The sequence below is a fragment of the Nipponia nippon genome, unplaced genomic scaffold, assembly GCF_047370975.1.
Source record: "Nipponia nippon isolate SJK-2023a ecotype South Korea unplaced genomic scaffold, ASM4737097v1 scaffold_11, whole genome shotgun sequence".
In the NCBI taxonomy this organism is placed as follows: domain Eukaryota; kingdom Metazoa; phylum Chordata; class Aves; order Pelecaniformes; family Threskiornithidae; genus Nipponia; species Nipponia nippon.
The window spans coordinates 1,559,037-1,577,784 of NW_028262302.1; the positions used below are offsets into that span (position 1 = coordinate 1,559,037).

The 18,748-nt window shown below is 35.3% G+C and overlaps 1 protein-coding gene across 8 annotated transcripts in view; it reads right to left on the reverse strand.

Annotated features, from left to right (window-relative positions):
* Positions 1-18,748, reverse strand: part of HECTD1 (HECT domain E3 ubiquitin protein ligase 1) — a 64,970-nt gene that overhangs the window by 25,306 nt on the left and 20,916 nt on the right. For 4 of the 8 annotated variants that reach the window (XM_087747114.1, XM_087747116.1, XM_087747109.1 and 1 more), the window contains exons 5-23: positions 15,629-15,910; positions 15,089-15,377; positions 14,676-14,752; positions 14,487-14,585; positions 14,040-14,154; positions 13,233-13,407; positions 11,638-11,776; positions 11,263-11,433; positions 9,986-10,208; positions 6,428-6,703; positions 6,249-6,325; positions 4,705-4,839; positions 3,862-4,008; positions 3,396-3,490; positions 2,859-2,964; positions 1,751-1,885; positions 1,524-1,663; positions 630-953; positions 14-180 (exon numbers count right to left, since the gene is read on the reverse strand). In XM_087747114.1, the coding sequence (XP_087603240.1) occupies positions 14-180; positions 630-953; positions 1,524-1,663; positions 1,751-1,885; positions 2,859-2,964; positions 3,396-3,490; positions 3,862-4,008; positions 4,705-4,839; positions 6,249-6,325; positions 6,428-6,703; positions 9,986-10,208; positions 11,263-11,433; positions 11,638-11,776; positions 13,233-13,407; positions 14,040-14,154; positions 14,487-14,585; positions 14,676-14,752; positions 15,089-15,377; positions 15,629-15,910 (3,172 nt within the window). The remainder of the gene's footprint in view (positions 1-13; positions 181-629; positions 954-1,523; positions 1,664-1,750; positions 1,886-2,858; positions 2,965-3,395; positions 3,491-3,861; positions 4,009-4,704; positions 4,840-6,248; positions 6,326-6,427; positions 6,704-9,985; positions 10,209-11,262; positions 11,434-11,637; positions 11,777-13,232; positions 13,408-14,039; positions 14,155-14,486; positions 14,586-14,675; positions 14,753-15,088; positions 15,378-15,628; positions 15,911-18,748) is intronic. The other 4 variants (XM_087747115.1, XM_087747113.1, XM_087747111.1 and 1 more) reach the window with 3 other exon arrangements.

An 18,748-nucleotide genomic window follows, 5' to 3' on the forward strand; every position in this document is an offset into this window, starting at 1 on the left:
TTCTTTTTCTTACCCAGCTGATCTTCACATACTCCATTCACAGTGCCATAAAGTTCAAATCCAGACAGGGAGAGGTAGTGTGTTTGCCCACTGGCATTCTTTCCCATCTGTTTTATTCTAACATGTCTCCAACCTTGTTTCTCATCTTTTGGAGGATCTAAAGGCCATGTTGCTGTAGACCTTTAAATTTATTAGAAAGAGGGTGGGGGACCAAAAGAAAAAAAAAAAAAAAAAAAAAAGCAAAACCAAAAAGCCTTAGTACCAAAGCAAACAAAACCATAATGCTGATCATGTATGGATAAAATCAGAAAACTGCAAAGAATACAAGACGCATAAAACGTATTAACTTTAGCGAAAAACTCCGGATGAGTGCTGCTGATACTATTTTCTCAAAAAAATATCAAATGGAAAATTTACAATGATGAAAGAGCACAAATGCTATTATGTGAACCATACAGAGAACTTATGAATCACTTATTTTCCAGCCCATCCTTGATAATTTAGGTCACCTACCATTTCTTTATATAGGTGCATTATTATACCTACAGTACACATGAAATTAGTCTACAGCCAAGTACATTTTTAACTGAGCTCAGTTTTATAAGAAATGACAAAATACACTGACATACCCTGGTTCGTTGAGACTACAGTCATCAACATGAGTATACAAAGTAGTCCAGTTCTGTCCATCCTTAGATACCTGGAAAACCCAATTTCTGAGAGCAGATCGTCCATAACCTCGAGCATGGCGTAATGTGTAAGCTGATGGTATAACCCAAAGGCCAAGATCTATCGCAAACCAAGCATTCTTATCATCGTTAGTATGACAATTGAGAGCTGAACTGTCACGGCTTAGGATGTCTTCTAAACGGCCATAAGGCAGATTTCTTCCTTCTGAGGACGTAACCACTACTAACCCATAGGCTGCTGGATTTACCCACTCATATGCAGTTCTATATTAAAAAGAGAAATGTACTGTTCAATTATTACTTACATTAAAAAAACATGTATCAGTAACATTTGACATTTACTGTAAATTGTATATTACAGCTGAGTTTAATACAAACCGAAATGATTGACATAATTTTAGATAATTAAATAACTTCAGAGATGTTCCACACATCCCTTTACTACAGTGGTTTAAAAAACAAACAAGCAAACCAAACACCTCCCCCCCCAACAACAACAAAAAATATCCCAAAAAACCAAACACCCACAAAACAAAACTAAACAAAATCATGGCAAACAAAAAGAAAGACCCAGACTTCCCCAACCCTTCATTCCTTAGCTAAGCATACAAACAAATTCTCAACACAACTTCAGAGATTCATATTTTTCTATTATTTAAATAGAGCAAAAAGAAATGTAAATCTGTTGATCAACAGTAAAAGCAAAAGATACCTCCCACTCCTAAAAAATTATAACAGATTTCATTTCATTATGAATTCTCTCTCCCCACCCTGCCCCACGGATCACAGCTTATTGTGTCTGACTTTATAATATTTAGCTTTGAAGAAACTCACTTTGCATTTGTTCCAATCCAGTAAATAATTCCATTTTCATCAAAATCATGTTGATGCCTGAACACAAATGTTTGGCCTTCACGTAGTTTTCGTACAAAAACAAATGAAGCCCTATCAAAGTCGTACCATTGCTTTGCTACCTACATACGAATGTAAAAAAATCAAATATTACAGAGATGCAGAATGCAACCATTCCTTGCGAACGCTGTGTGTGGTATGTTGCTCACCATTTTCAGAAGATACTGTTCCAGAGATTCAACAGTTGCCAACGGCTCCATCTTTAGCATTCTACCAGTTCGATCTATTAAAGATGTCTCCCCTGAGGCACGTTCCAAACGAAACCTCAAGCGCCTTGTTAATATCTGAAAGAGCAGCTAAACATTAATATAGGCTTTTCTGTTTAGGTTTCATAATTTTAAGAAAAGCAATCTATTTCACTATAACAGTTCTAGTGGCGTATCAAGCATTTTTGAAGCGCAACTTAAGCAAACTATATTCTAATTCAATGCTTTAAAAAGTAATTCCCTAGTACTCCATTTTTTTCAACTAACCAAACACTTCTTTAACATGACAGTCAATGTATAAGTCAATTACACATTTAAGCTAATATTTTCTCACTTCTCGTGTGTTTTCAGTTTTTATTTCCAAATCTTGTAGACTAGCAACTACAATAATATAAAAACTGAAAATGCTTTTTCAAAATATTCAATAGCAGCAGTGTTTTTACAACTTTCTGCAACATCAAAACAGAAATATTCAGACTTCACTGCCGTCTTGCAAAATCCTGAAGTGTGCTTTCAAATAGAAAAAATTAAGACTCCATACATACTGGACAAAAACAAGTACTATTTTTAGGCAAATTGCAGCTTTCCTTTATAAGAAGCTGCTGATCCTGCAGGTGTCTTGTATTACCAAATGAGCACACAGCCCTGGAAGGGACCCTTTTAACTATTATAGCCCATCCCTAGTCATCACAAATAAACATGTCTTATAATTGTCTTCAACAAAATGCTTGTTCAAGCAGCAAGGATACTTATTAGGGGGCATATTCCATATAAAGAGAACAATACTTGAAGATGAAAGAACAAACACATTATCTTTTCAATCAAAATTTACTTTCATGTCACAGCGTAAAAGTGACAGTAGAGGAACACCCAAACGTTTAAGAGTTAGAGAAAATAAATGCCAAAAAGTTTGTTGTTCCTTACCTAATTCTATCCACCTTTACAAGAATATGCTTCATACAGACTTAACGTGTAACTTTTCCTGAAATTCACACACAACATTCAGTCATGTATCACTCAGTATGATATACTGTTATCATTGTACATTTACCTGAAGATTATACGTAGATCCTGGTGTATCATACAAGTGAAGAGGTAGACGTTCGATAGATTCTAACACTGCTATCAATTTCCGAATTAATGCAACTGCTGGACGACTGTGAAAGTGAACAGTTATTATGTTACCAAACAACAAAGAGGGAAAAAAAAATAAAAATCTGCAGTGTCTCAGAGAATAGTACCCAGCTGTAGCAAATATCCCAGCATGCTATTTCTACTGATATAATCTGTTCTATTCACATGGTTACAGCACAGTAACAGAAAATACGAATCTGTGCAGCGATGAACAAAAGTCACCTTTATATTTGTCAACAGATGTACATTCAGTATAGTTGACTCTTATAGATAGAATTCAGTAAAATTTTCAATTGCTGCTTCAATAGCAGATGCTGTCTTTTAAGACCATTTTTCTATTCCAGAGAAAGACAAATTGAAATGGAAAAAATAGTTCCTTTCTTTTTAAATTATTTTAAACATACCATACTGCTTCACAGATGCAAAGGTTTTTCTGGTTTGGTTTTGTTTTTACCTTTCGTCGTCTTCATTTTCACTGAATGCTGTTTTGAAAACATTTATTCTCTCTACCAGTTGACTACAGTCTTGTTTCACATCTAAATCGACATTCTAAGAGAAAAAAAAACCAAAACACGTTACGTCTAATACAAAGCAATATATTCATTTTTAATACTGGCAAAAATATCTGTTTAGTCTCACTGAATTCCCTATTTAAAATCTGTATGTGAAAAGCTAAATGGTATCAGCCATTAGAACTGACCAGTGTTGATTTAAAGATTTTTAATGGCTTATTCGAACTAAAGTCATCTATTGTGATAGCATATATTTAACAGATAGACCACTAACTGGAACAAGTCTTCCTGATTTTCATCAAGATGGGAAAAAGCCATATTTATAACAGATTTTTTTCAATTAAGGCACATGCCTACATCATTTTTTTTAGGAAGTTTTCTTCAGAGACTTATGTTCTATAAACTCACATTATTTAAAACTGTAAGTAACGATTGAACTAAGCCACTACTGCACATTTCATATGGAGAAATAGTATTCTCATCCTTCAATAGTACAATTAAGTTTTCCAGAGCAGTCTTCATTAAATCTCTCCAAGTATTTTCTCCCTCAATACACTGGAAGACAAAAAGACAATTATGGTGAAACAGTTTTTCCACTTGCTTTATTTGAAAAATAATGTCCCGGTAAAGTACATAACTAGGAATTACATGCATTAAAAACCCCCACATTTCAGACATATTGCAACTTTCCTTTATATCATGACAGACTAGTCTGAACATAGAATCATAGAATCATTTGGGTTGGAAAAGACCTTTAAGATCATCAAGTCCAACCATTAACCTAGCACTGCCAAGTCCACCACTAAACCATGTCCTCAAGCACCACGTCTACTCATCTTTTAAATACCTCCAGTGATGGGAGACTCAACCACTTCCCTTGGCAGCCTGTTCCAGTGCCTGACTACCCCTTCAGTGAAGAAATTTTTCCTAATATCCAACCTAAACCTCCCCTGGCGCAGCTTGAGGCCGTTTCCTCTTCTCCTATTGCTTGTTACCTGGGAGAAGAGACCGACCCCCACCTTGCTACAACCTCCTTTCAGGTAGCTGTAGAGAGCAATAAGGTCTCCCCTCAGCCTCCTCTTCTCCAGACTAAACAACCCCAGCTCCCTCAGCCACTCCTCATAAGACTTGTGCTCTAGACCCTTCACCAGCCTCGTTGCCCTTCTTTGGACACGCAAATTTATAGACAAGCACATTATTATGTGATTTCCACTGACATTACACATTATAAATTAAAGGAGGTACACTTACCTGTCTGTTTGTATGAAGTTCCCATGCAGACTCTAACTGCGTTGCTATGTTCCTCAGTGTTACAACTACTCCTCGAGGCATGCTTTCAACAGCTTTAAAATGATCATCATATAGATCTCTCGCCATAGTGCGTACCTACAAATGGGTTTTGTTAATCAGAAGTTATACCTTATTGTAATGAGAATATTATTATTCTCCAAGATACTAGAAACCTGGTCATCTTTTTTAAATAAGTCCATGACAGACACAAACAAATAGGGAAGAACTGAAACCTATCATACATCATGAAACGCAAAGGTTGTGAAAGGATAAACTACAGGAGAAATACATGGAAATACACAGAATCTTACTGAAACTTACAGAAACTAAGCTTACCATCATGTATTAAATTACAGCACAAAGGTAGGAGAAAAGACAGGACTCTCAACCTGTAAATATGTTTCTTTAGAACTACATCATGGATCTGTTAATCTTTTTAGAGGTAAGGTTAAGCGGGTTTTATACGGTTTCTGAATGCTCTATTCACATTCCTTAAACCAATTCACACAAAAAGCCCTTATGTGACCTTACACTAAGAATTACTTTTTCTACAAAGTATGGATCACACAAGATAGAGATTTGATAAAATAATTTTTTGTAAGAAATTTCCCGCAAAATCTGGCCTTTTCATTATCACCACGTGTCCTACAGTAATATGATTCACAAGCTTCGGAGCTACGCAGTGTAATCTCAGGTATGAAAGAGCCCTGCCTTCCTTCTGTCATTCCACCTATCCTCATTCACACAGTACTTCAATTTTCAATTTAGTGTCACACTTCCTCAGACATAGGTGTCCCTACATGCTGCAGATTTTTGGTACAGAACATATCAGCTGCACTGTTAGAAACTGCAAGAGAGGTCAAGACTGAAGATTAGCTTGAGCCCTTGGCATCAGCTGGCCACAGAACATACTGTTACTTTGTGGTTTTGTAAAAAGCTTAATGCTTGATTTCTTAGTTCCTCTTTTTTTCCCCTCAGTTTGAAAAGAGAAAGAAGAATTTTAGAGAAGTCTAAAATGAGGGCGTTTACACATTTTGCTTCACTACCACAACTCTTACAATACAGACTGTTCACTTCCATCCCCCTATCTGTCACATTACCCAGTCTAAAATTAGTATTGGAATGCAGTGAATAGAAGCAACATATGCCTCTGAGACAACAGTAGTATTGATCATTAACATCTTTTCTTTTTGCATAACAAAAAGAAAAACCTATAGAATTATACAAATATAGGTCAGGAGGATTGGATTTCCTTACATTTTTAAAAGAAAAATGTGTTTTCCCTCTAGAAGAGCACAGAGTTTACCAAGACTGTTGGACAAAAGCACCTGCAGAAGTCCTTTGTTCTCAGTGAAGTTTTCCCCTTCAAGCTTAGCATAAAATTGCATCTGGTTGCAATCAGAAATTTTAATCCTCTAAGAGGAAACTACAACTCCATAAGCATGTTATAAAATAAAACAAACTCAATTAAATTCTAAGTATTAAACTCACGTATGCTCACCAACCTTTTGCTTTGTCTTCTCCAGTTTAGATTTCAGCTTTCTTCCTCTTTTGCCTGTCCAGCCAGTCACAAATTCTGACCCTGCAACATATTTTTAGAAAAGTCACAATTGCTCACAGGTATGAAACACAACAAACAGAAAAATTACCTCACACTTGCTCCTACCTGCACATTAACACATACCTACATACTTACCCAAAGAGGTTTCAGCTGTAAACGAATGCTTTGTTCCTCTGTTAGATTCAAACACAAAGCCTGGCAGATCTTCTTTCAGTATTGTAGCTTGCTGACCATCAGAATTGTGAATAGCAATTTCTCCTTCTTTTAAACAGGTGAGTGACCAGTTCCCCACAGTAAGTTTCGTTGGTCCTGGTGCCGATAAAATTGGCTGGCTTGTGGTAGATGGTTTTACTTGGCTTCGAGCTCTTTGCAACTTCTCAAGGAACTCACTCCTACTTTCTATTTAAAAAGAAACAAAAAAATTTTTTTCTTCCAACAATTGATTCTACCATCATATATCCCAAACAATTTTTTTTTTGCAAGAGCAAAACAACTGAGTACATTCAATGCAAAATTAATTTTGAAATTAAGGGTCTCAAAGTGTTCTAAATTTCTTCCCAGTATATTTCTGTGCTTCAACAGTGATTTATTCCATGATCTCACCAAAGTGGACAATGCAACTCTTTCTGAATGGTGCTACTTGACAGATGTAATAATTTATCTTTACAATTATAACAGGAAGATCAAAGAAATCCATGATAAACTTTTAGTCTTGCAAAAATAATTTATCTCATTATGGCCAGCATGAACTATTCTCAAAAGTGAGTTTGTAGAAAGAGGAAATTAAAAGAATCCTCCAGCAGGAAAACAGCAATCAATCAACTTCATAGCTTAAAGCAAGTGGAGAAAAGATGTTGAAGTCATATAAAAACCAGGAAAAAAAATTCACAGAAGTTATATAGAGTCTAATATTCAACATGGGCTAAAAGCAAATTTGAGCTAACAGCTATTTGCTCAGATTAAGTGTCACAAAGGCACCCAAAAAATTGTTTTATAAGCTATACTAAAACTTTTATTAATCTCCTTTGTAGAACCTCTACATTCACCTCAGAGAAAGTAAGAAAGCCACAATTATGTTACTTAATACAGTGACATCATGTTAATTCAAGTTATAATGCAGATGCTCCTATTCCTTTTTTAGTAATTACAAAAATTTTGAGGACCTCTATATCTGAGAAAAACATGCAATAATAATAATAATAATAATAATAATAATAATAATAATAATAATAATAATAATAATAATAATAATAATAATAATAATAAATCTAATGGCACCACATGAAACTTGATTAAAAGCTAATATTACTATATGGAGATATTTAATAGATGACAAACAGGATCATGTCTTACTTTTAGGATATGTAGGTAATCTAGCCTGAAATTATTCCAAACAACTATGTCAGTTTTAATTAAATTATATTTTGATATTATAGTAATTAAAAGGCTGTACATGACACGAAGTGTTACTTAGCAAATTCCAGAAAATTTGATGAGTTCATAATTTAAAAAATAAAAATTCCATATAAAATAAAAATGCAATAGCCTTTTAATGTAAAGATTACATCTCAACTTCACAGTTAACAAGTATCCTCATCTTTCAGCATACTGATTTAATAAATACAACTTTTGTAGTCCATGCACTTGTAAAATTGCTGTTTTCCTTTTGCTTCAGTGACTTATGCTCTAGGTTTTTAAAATTTTCCATTTTTTTGTTGTATAATACAAAAAAATAATCTCTATGCAAAAATAGATGTGCACTCTTGAGGGATAACATTCTTTATTGCTTAAAATTCATAGCAGCCAGAGAGAAGGTTTATAAGAAGAATTTTGAAATTCCATATGCAAAATTAATATTCTGTTAATGAAACCTTTCCAAATCTCCATAATTACATTTTAACAAATTTATTATATAGCGTATCACACTGGAAGTGCAGTGATTATATACTGCTGGGAATAATTTTGGGTTCCCTTAGAATTTTGAGACTCACTTAAGCTTCAGGATTACCATTAAATTTCAATTTTTTGCATTGAACTTTTATTTATTCTAAAAATTCAAACAAAACGAGTATTAAGCTAGTGTGGAGAGGGGTGAGCACAGACCTTCCAGAAACGTTCATAGTATATGTATTTCCCCCCCCGCTCCAACTTTCATCATGCGATACACACTAGCAAATTCCATTACTCAACCCTCTTCTTGCCAGTCATGAAGTTACTAAACAGTATATTATGAGATTAATCAGTAATGATTTAGGACAGCAGAACATATAGTATAGTTCAGGACTTAAAGATACTATTCTGAGCCTATACTGTACTATAGTAATTTTAGTTAAACTTAACAAATACTAGTTTCTTATCTCTTAAGTAAAAGAGGCTGCTGCACATGCTTAGAGCTAATGGTTGAAGTTCAGGCAAATTACACTGCAATGTCAGCACTCTTAGTAGATGTCTATTTAACAAAAAGTTGCAAGAAGCCTCATTTAATCCTAGTTCAGCTCCTTCCCTTCCATAATATCCATACTAGGTATCTTGTTCAAAAACCTGGGATTTATTCAATCTTTTTGAAAAAACTGATATGAAGAGACACATATTCTTAAATTCTGAATCTGACTTCTTCGGTTTTAAGTTCTCTTCACTCCAAATTCGTCTGAGCTGTCCCCATTCCACTCATCTAGCACGGAAATAGTAAAGCCTCATCCCCACACCCACGTCATTTGGAAGAAAGAAAGCAGAATTAGCCTCCAGGGGCTATGAGGATTTAAGAAGTCAACCTCATGGATCTTCTTAAAATTGTAGCACATGATAAACAAGTATCTCAACACACAAATTGTCTACCTTTTAAGGTATTAACCTTGTTAAAAAGAATGCAAGGATACATTTTCTGGCAAAAAAAAAAATCTAGAAGTGGTTTTCAGCTGTGTTATAATCTAAAAACACACTATATCACATTTTGTCTTCATGCCCCCAAGCTGATGGATAAAGTCATTAGCACTTCATTTCTATCCTGAATCATAATATGTTCTGTTATTTCGCTCAATGGCTTGTTGAAAACATAATATTGCAAAGCATTTTATGTCTGCTGGTTCATAAATGCATGAACTGTTGCAAAAAAGATGAAACAATAAAGGAGGGTTGTTTCTGCATCCAGAACAAGTTGTGTATTCTGTACAGAAAATTAAAACCACCTGTGCATTGCCAGTGCATAAGGTCTGTTCCCTTCTCCTCTCTCCAACAAACAATTAAGACACTGTAATTTGTTTCCCAATCTCGATGAGAAACTTTCCATTACTTTGTCTTCAAACACATGCAATTTCATTCTGCTAGCTAGAAGCAAACAACAAGTCGCCATTTCAACCTGCTTTTCCTGGGACGGCCACTACAAAGTGCTTTTAATGACTGGGGTGAAAAAATTAAGTATGCATGGAGAAGAATCAAAACAAAACAAAGTTAATACACTTTTACTGGCAAGATATTTACTTAACACAATTCACCAAAGAAGTAAAGTTATGGTCACATGCTATCTGATAAAAACATCACAATTAACTGACCACCTTCCACCTGTTTACATCCTTTACTATTTAGTAAGCCAATTCCTGCAAAACAAAATAGCTCCAATCAAATTATATACACAAATATAACAGCCTGAAAACTTAACTTGGACGTGAATTATAAAGAAACTACCTGAACTATCAGATCCTCCTTCAGGGCTGCCACTCGAATACATTGTGGCCAGTTTTCCATCCAAGATAAATCTGAACCATCCATTACTACCATTAGATAGCTCCAGGGCTGCAGCATCGCTCCAGATATACAGGCAGTCCCTTCCCCTAATGATTGACCAGTCTCTCCAGTGATATGGTTTACCCTGTTGCAGTTCTTTGGCATCCTCCTGTGGTTCATCCTCCTGTAACAAAATTGTATTAAAACAAAAACCCCAACCCATTAAAAAACACCAAAGCCAACAAAAAAACAACACACAGAACACAGACATTTTAAAAAGGCTTGAGGAGAAAAAGAACTACTCAAACTGGAAGTATAGGAACTATACTACTTCTGTCTGTAAAATATATCTTTAAAAATATTCTTTAATAGAGAAAGATACTTTTAAGAAGTTTCCTTTCAGATACAGATTTATGTACTCAACAATAACAGCAGCCTACTGACTGGGACATCCAACTCCGTTCAAAACTTGTATTGTGAGAAAAGAATCACAAAATGGTTGAGGCTGGAAGGGACCTCTGGAGGCCATCTAGTCCAAACCCCTGCCTAGAGCCAGTTGCCTAGGACCATGTCCAGATGGCCTTTTAGTATCTAAACACTAAAAAAAAAAAAAAACAACAAACAAAAAAAAAAACAAAAAAGCCCCCAAAACAACCCAAAACCCACACTAAAAAAAAAGCTTAACTATACACTTAAGGCTTAACTATAAATCTTAACTGAATGGATAACAGAAGTGGTCTGTTATCCATTCAGTTCATCTGAGCAGTCAGTAATATGACTGTTGGAAATTGGTAAATAACTTCAACGTGCACTTATGGTTTTCATTATGTAGAAAATTATTTTCTTTTTTATATTTTTAATATATTCCATAACAATGCTTAAAACATCCGCAATTATTTGATACATATATTTGATTATTTGATATACTGAAAGAGATGCACTCTGTTCAGAAAGAATTCATTTCGTTTAGCAGCCATTTTCAAAACACCAGACAAAAACAAGTGTCAATCAACTTGACCACAAGTAAGTATGAATAGGAAAACTCAGCAGATAATAACGTGCTAACAGAAAATGAAGCTACAGAAAACAACAACAAAACAAAAACAATTGAAACAAGTGGTGTACAATAAGCATTAGTTTAATAACCTAACTACCTTCCCCTGGACATTTTCATAATAGTGAAAATTGTACTAGAAGTGTTGGTTTTACAGGAATAAAGCTATCAATTCTGTACTTACTTTCTCAGGTTTAGACTCCTCTTCATTTTCATCATCAGATGATGGCCCCGCCAAAGTTGACACTTTACTAATTACACCAAGTCTAGCCAGTTGGTCTAGAAAAAGATCACCACCTTTATCCACCAAATCCCTTATGATTTGCAATGCTAGCAAATGGCCATCATCATCATCCTGTAACACATTGGGATGGAAAGGAAATGATAAAGGAGATCTCTTTACTTAAAAATATCTTTACATGCTGAACTTCACATGCAGTCACAGGTGGATGCTATAAACACTTTAGCATTAGTTATTAATAAGTAGGTGGAATCAATGAGCTTAACCCCTTTTTTTGGCACTGGTTTCATACAAGGACAATGTTTTCTTTCTTCCTACCTCTTGATCAAGAACTGTAGCTGTTATCTCGACCAGTATCGTGGGCAGATTGTGGCCAGCATCAGAGTCACAAACCTCTTTCAGCAGCGCCTCAGAACAAAAATGTATCATTTTTCTAATAAGGGCAAGACTTGCTTTCCTTTAAAAAAAGATCATACGGAAAAGAAAGATTCTTACAAAGATAAAGCAGGCAGTAATTAAAACAACAAAAAGGTTCAAGATAAAACTGCTTTTGCACTACATTTACGCATGCTTTCAAAACAAAAGATTTCTTTCTTTAAATGAGTTCCAGTTCTCATTACTGGAACTAAAATTGGTTATTGTTAATAAGTCCTAGATTATCTCTAAGAATAATTCACCTACTGATCTTTTTTGATTCTACAGCACTATGAGTCTAACATTTTTCTCTCCTCAACCCTTCTCTAGGTAAACCTATTTACATTCTGTCTTTATTCACTCTTAGTGATGGCAATTTACTTCTGCACACTTCATCTTACTTACTCCCAGGTATCCAGCCTTCCATTTCTGTCACATACTTCCCATGTTTTTGTGAGACCCCTAGAGTTTTAAAGTCTAATATTACCATTAGATCATGCAGCTTTCCATATTAAGAACTACAATTAATTTGGAAGCCAATCAATTCTGTATGGGTAAAGCTGAATTTTAATTGACTGACTTTTAAAAACATGATTTACCTAATTCATAAAGAAAACTTTAAAATAGAGAGCCAACTATTTCTTTCCACAATCTGCAACAACAGTTAATCATGCACAGATTGTTAACATAGTTTCTTCTTTCCTTCATTTAAAGTGACCTAGTTTAAGCTTCCTATCATCAGCTCACGTAGAGTCTCTCTCCACTAGAGTCCCTTTTTATCTTGTATTTTCACCCCTCAAAGTACGTATAAACACTGGGAACACAAATAAGAGATTAAGCAAATCTTATATTTGCAGTGTAAAAGGCTGAGAGGTTATGGTCAGAGCAATTTATCACAACCATTATGCCACCCACAGTATTCCTTTTTAAGTACTAAATTAGATTACGTTCTTTAGTTCTCTCAGTAAGAGGCATCTTCTCCAGTTGATTAATGCTTAAGCTGTTAAGAAGCCTTCTAAAACCTTATAAAACAGCTTTTTCCAGTCTTTCTAGTTTTCCAATGAACATATCTTGATACCACTTCATTAGTTTTCCTCTCCTAAATTAGTACTTTCATTATAGTGGCTACAAACAGCAGTAACCAAATACACAGTATATGCGTCTGTACGAGGTACCATATGAACACAGTATTCTTTCATTATGCTACTATAGTCAAGAGTATGCTTCTCTCTCCCACTTCTAACTAACCATATTTTTTCCAAGACATCACTTCCCCAGAAAGAAAAAAATTGCTACTTAACATACTACGTAAAAATTAGACTTGCAACACTTTTCAAACCACCACTTCCATTCAAACAGAATATTTTTATGTGTCACTTGCATTATTTAAACTTTTAGGTATTATAATTTTTACTGAAAAAAAATCCACCTTGGCTGTTTTAACAGAGTGCATTAAGAAATTCAAAATATGCAGGGAAATTGTTTATCATGTCTACTACCTTATTGAAGGCAACATAGTTTGTTGAAATGTTTGTGCAAACACAGGCAGTAATCTTTTCAAGTATATGGGTGCCATTTCTGGATCTCCTTTGGGTTCATTACATTCTTCCTCATCCTTGTTGGCATCTTTCTTTTTCTTCTCATCTCCTTTGTTAACAGGACACATCCAGTCCCCTAGAAAATATTTTTTCCCCAAAATGTTTAATGGCAAAATCCAACCAACCAAAAAACCCCTTCAAATAAATGTAAGAGTTTTCTTTACTAACATCTAAGTACCTGAACTGGAATATGCATTCCTAAAAAATATAAAAAAATTTACACGTAGAAGACTTCTTGAAGAAAACTGTTTGATAACAAGTACCACCAAAGACCACTAATAGGCCAAACTCGAAGTCCTTAAAGTGAACTACATATGAACACATAACCACCTGTGGCTTCAGTGCAACAAAAGCCTCATGAACAGGTAAAGTGCAGTCCCCTTGTAGAAAGAAAGGACGGACAGAGAAGCTGCCAAGGCTGACATCCTCTGAACCCACAGCAAAATCCCAGTCTAGCCCCATTCCACAGCTGAAGAACTGGGCCACTGGCACTGCTCGTGCCCAGTCAGCCGTTTCTTCAGTAATCCCCATCGCTTAAGAACATGAAAACGTTAAGGTTTTCATACGTCCTTTGAAGGTTAAGGAAGGTTGGTTACAAAATACTGTTTTTTTAAATGAATCTTAATAGAGTAAAATACTAAAATTGAATTACTTAACATATATAAGCATTCCCGCTAGCAAGGGTATAGGATTAAAAACTGCACTCACCTGGAGACTGAAGAATAGCTACTACTTCACTGTGCCCCCTTTCGCGAGCTTTGTCTAAAGGAGTTTTCCCATCTTCATCTCTCAAATCGGGGTTTGCACCATGTCGTAAGAGAGTCTGAGAACAAATATTTTAAACATGAAAAAAACATTAAGATTCCTTCCTGCAAAGTAGTGAACATGTTTTTCATACATCTTTCCTACAGTTTTCTCATGCTTGTAAGCAAAGTTAGAACATTACGTGCCTTTTATGTCTGTAGAGCTAATATAAAACTACTTTTATTCATTACTGTCCTGTCATAACAAAAAATTTGCATTTTGATAAACACTGGAAAGAACATGTAAATATTTGACAGTTAACATGTTAAACATATTGCAAAGACATTTTGTACAGAACAAGGCAAAAAGTCAGTACGTAAGACTTTCTAACACTGTCAGTTTAAATCATACCTTTGCTACCTGAGGTCTTCCAAAACACGCTGCATAATGTAGTGAGGATGACCTCTGACCTCTGTTAACATCAGCACCCCTTTCACAAAGAAATTCTACCTGTTAAACAAGAAAAAGGAAACTAGGTCTTTTTCATTTCCTTCTTTACAGAAATAACCTAAGTTTTTAAGATTCTGTAAAATACTTTACCATTTCCTGAGTTCCAAAAGCCGAGGCCCAGTTTAAAAGAGTCTGTCCTACATCATCCATAAAATTTACCTCAAAAGCTGAAAGATACAGTTAAATAATTAAAGCTCACAGAATTATAAATTAAACTTCATCAGTGTTCTTTAAATAAATGGTAGGTCTTAAAAAAAATTAAGCATCCTCAAAAATTCTAGGAAAGCATTTATGCCCTTAATTGCAATAATAATAATAATAATAATAATAAAAAAGCAGCATAGGAATTATTACTATCAAGACCTGTTGTGTATTTAACAAAATACATGAACTTGTATACAAAGAATTTCAAGGTACTACCGAAGTATTTGTTATGACACAATAGATTGTAAAAATAAAAAGATACTTTATCTCATTCTCTTTTTCAGAGTATTTTTGCTTACCTCCTGTGTCAATAGCATCTATTAGTGCATCAGTATCCTTACTGCGGATGCAATCTATCAGCTGCCGATGAGAACGTTCCCCAGAACTATCCAGTCTTCGCAGTCCTGGGATTCTGCCTGTAGATCCAGCGCTGGATTTTGGCAGGGCTTTTCTCCCTTCGAACAGTAGCACCAAAAGAAGATCTACTAACCGCATGGTATCCAGTACACATCTCTCATCACCCTGCAACGCACTTTCTATAGAATCTGGAAGTTCAGATCTTAGGAGATCCTGGAAATAATTAAAAGTCTGAACAATAAAAAATATACAGGGCTTTAGAAAATACTATCAGAACTGGGTTTCATTTCCATATGAAATGTTTCCTTTTTTCCCCCTCTTTATAAATAACCTATGTGTATGTGTGTATATATACAAAAAATAAAATGTATAAATCTATGTATCTATAGATAAAATAGCAACATAAATCTTGCATATACTGAAGTACATGAAGGGAAAAACCCTACGAGAACAAATAGCTGTAGTGTAAAAGGATTTCTTACATGTGTTACTACTGGAGAGCCTCTACACAGGGTTGACAACAGGCTTACAATGGTTGACACCTGATTACTTAATTTAGAATCTGCAGCTGTAGATGGTGCTCCAGTGCTACTCCGTCCAGGTTTGCAAGCTGAAGATGGTCCTAATGCTGTCCCACCAGCAGCTGCCATGCGAGATAACAACTCCTCAGTTAATCCATGCTTAGCTAATGGAGCTGGGTCAACTCCACGCCGTGTGAATCTGTCAGCTAATGAAGCAAAGCATCTCAGAGCTCCATCTGAAACCTAAGAAAGAAGTGCAAGAGAAAAGATGAAAAATCTGTTACTTAAGATGAGAAGGTGCTAAGGGGATATTCACAAGAATACAGGACACACAGAAGAAGCCGATTTCCCCAGATTCCCTTCAAAGTCAATGGACGGAGGAAATAGGCTTTTTAAGCCAGAAACCTAGAGCTGGAACTCAACAGTACTCTGAAATGCTCACTGAAGGATTGTATCATGTTGGGGTTCCCCCTACCCCCATTGATGATATACAGAAATCAAGGAAACTATTTTCTTTGTCTGAAGTTCAGCATTGTCAGCGTCTCCTTAATCATATGAGCAAAACCCCAAACCAATCTAGAACACATTTAATAATCAAATTGCCAAATTAATAAATGTTGGAAGTGTATTTTTAAAACAGTTTTTAGTTACAGATGTTGTTCTTACAGGAAACACAACTATTTATAATCCCCACTAGCAGTTGTCCATTCTGACAATACAGTTTGAAAAAAACCAAAACCAACCCATGGCTTGGTATTGAAATATGGAGTGCTTAACCTTCTGGTTGTTCTGATATCAGAAACTGTTAAAGCAGCTTTCTCATAATAATAAAAAAAACCAAACACAACACCAAACCAAAAAACCAAAACACCAAGAAAATGCCTTATGAGGTTTTACTTTAACTTTCACACATTTACTGAACGTCAAATTTGTTCCTCAAAGGACAATGAAGATAATTTAAAAATTTCTTTGCAGTTTTGTCTTCTATATCCATAGAATATAAAACATTCTAATATGTCATAATTTGATATTTATAATTAATATTATGCTAATGTTGCAATATGTTACATTAATTTGGTGCTTTCTATTAAAAGAAATACTATCAAACAAGCCATTAGCTGAGGCACCAACTCAGATCTTCCAAAGTATTAAACTGACAGTGAAGCTTGATAGTTAAAAGTTTTATTTAAAGGTCTACATACTTCTCGTAAGTAAAAGAAATTTTTCAGTTGGACCAAGCCTAAAAATAGAACAAACTGGGAAAACCGAATTTTACCCTTACATAACCCATATTGTCCACTGAGCACCTGACCCAGCGATATGCAAGTATTTTTGTGACAATAAAATAAACACTCCCAAATTTAGGTTTGTCACTAAAGGAAAAGAAAAGAAAAAAAGAGTGACACTGTAGAAACAAGGCTTACTGATGATCCTCTTAACAATCTGTCAAAAAAATACTGCTGGCCAACTGCCCAGGAAAGGATCCAACTTCTTTTCATGTCGGTGTTGAAAACAAAAGGGAGGTTTTGCCTTTAACATCTCTCTCATCTATACACTAAAAGTGACTCCATCTTTCAGATCAGGAGGTTTGCACAGGGATATCAAGATGAGCTGCTTCTGGCACATTTGCCTTCGTAGATGTGCAGTAGCAAACCAGACTGGTGTCAAGAAATAGTAAAAAAAACCCACACCCCAAAACCAAAAACCCAGCAATACCTCTTCTTTACCAAACTCTAAATTACTACAGTTCTTACTCCATGAAATGTCATCAACTTCTAGTACAGCCCATTTTCAAAATGATTGTCAGCTGTCACATACCAAGAGCTTAAATACAGTTACTCATCGACACACAGAACAAGATTAGAGTATCAGCCAGACTTCACGAAGTTAAACCTCCATTAAGTTTGCAAGGACTTGAAAAACAAAGTTTCTCCTGAATAAATGCAAAGCATGTTAAACTTCTGGCATGGTCCCTGCATGCCGAGCATTCTGATTTATCAGTACTCTTTTGCAAGGGATTTTTCCTTTAACTTGTAACGGTTGCTACTCATGTCCTCTGGCATTTTGCTCCAGTTCTTTGACAGCACGGTGGATAAACAATTCTGCCAATCTTTATGTAATCTGTATATACTTTATGGATTTTTACCAGAACAGCTCTGTCAAATACACAACGAAGGTTCAGCTTATTTAACACACCGCATTAGTGCCATCAGTTTACAAAGCAAGAGAGTACTGTGGAAGGTATTTACATTTCTTCTCACAAACTGCAAGTTTAGTAGAAAGGTTAAAAAAACCAAACCTATAGATAAGCTGTTCTTGGGCCACATTCATCTGGTATGAACTCTTCCCTCAAGTCATGTTACTAACTAGCGGCCACACAAAAAGTGACCAAATCCAATAGTGTAAACAGATGGGCGGGGGGGACGACAACAAAACTTTACAAAAGAAGTTACTGCGCAAATCCATAATACACATCAACATTCATTGTAAATCCTGAGGTTTGTTTCACACAAAACACATTTCTGAAGGATACAGATTTACTTATTACCATCTGGGTTACTCCTATCTTAAGCACACTTATCTTAAAGCTTAACTGCTAAAAGATTAAGTTAATTTGAACTCCCATTGCGATCTCCAACAGCCTCAGTAATTGCTTTCTTTCAAGCACATTATAAATTGGGAAACAGTTAAAATACTACAGATTTATGGTCTAAATTTCAGGATTAGCTTGCCTGAGATGATCAATGCATTAACAAAGTTACGTAGTATCTAAAAAACATGGCAGCTTGTTCTAAAATGGCTAGTGTGACATTCCCCTGCCAACTGGGTCTTTCAAAAACACCTAAAAATATATAAAAAAATTTCACTCGCAGACAAAAAGATTTAGTCTCCCAAATATGATGTACTTAATAAACCATACTGGGGGCGGGGGGGATATAGAGAAAGGAATGAGGACAGAGGTGAGGGTGAAATGGGGACTGAGAATGGTATGGACAAGAAGCCCGGTCAGGGTACAGCAAGAATTTGGCTGAACAGCTATTGCAAAGCATTAGTATGATATACATAAAGGATTCTACTAAT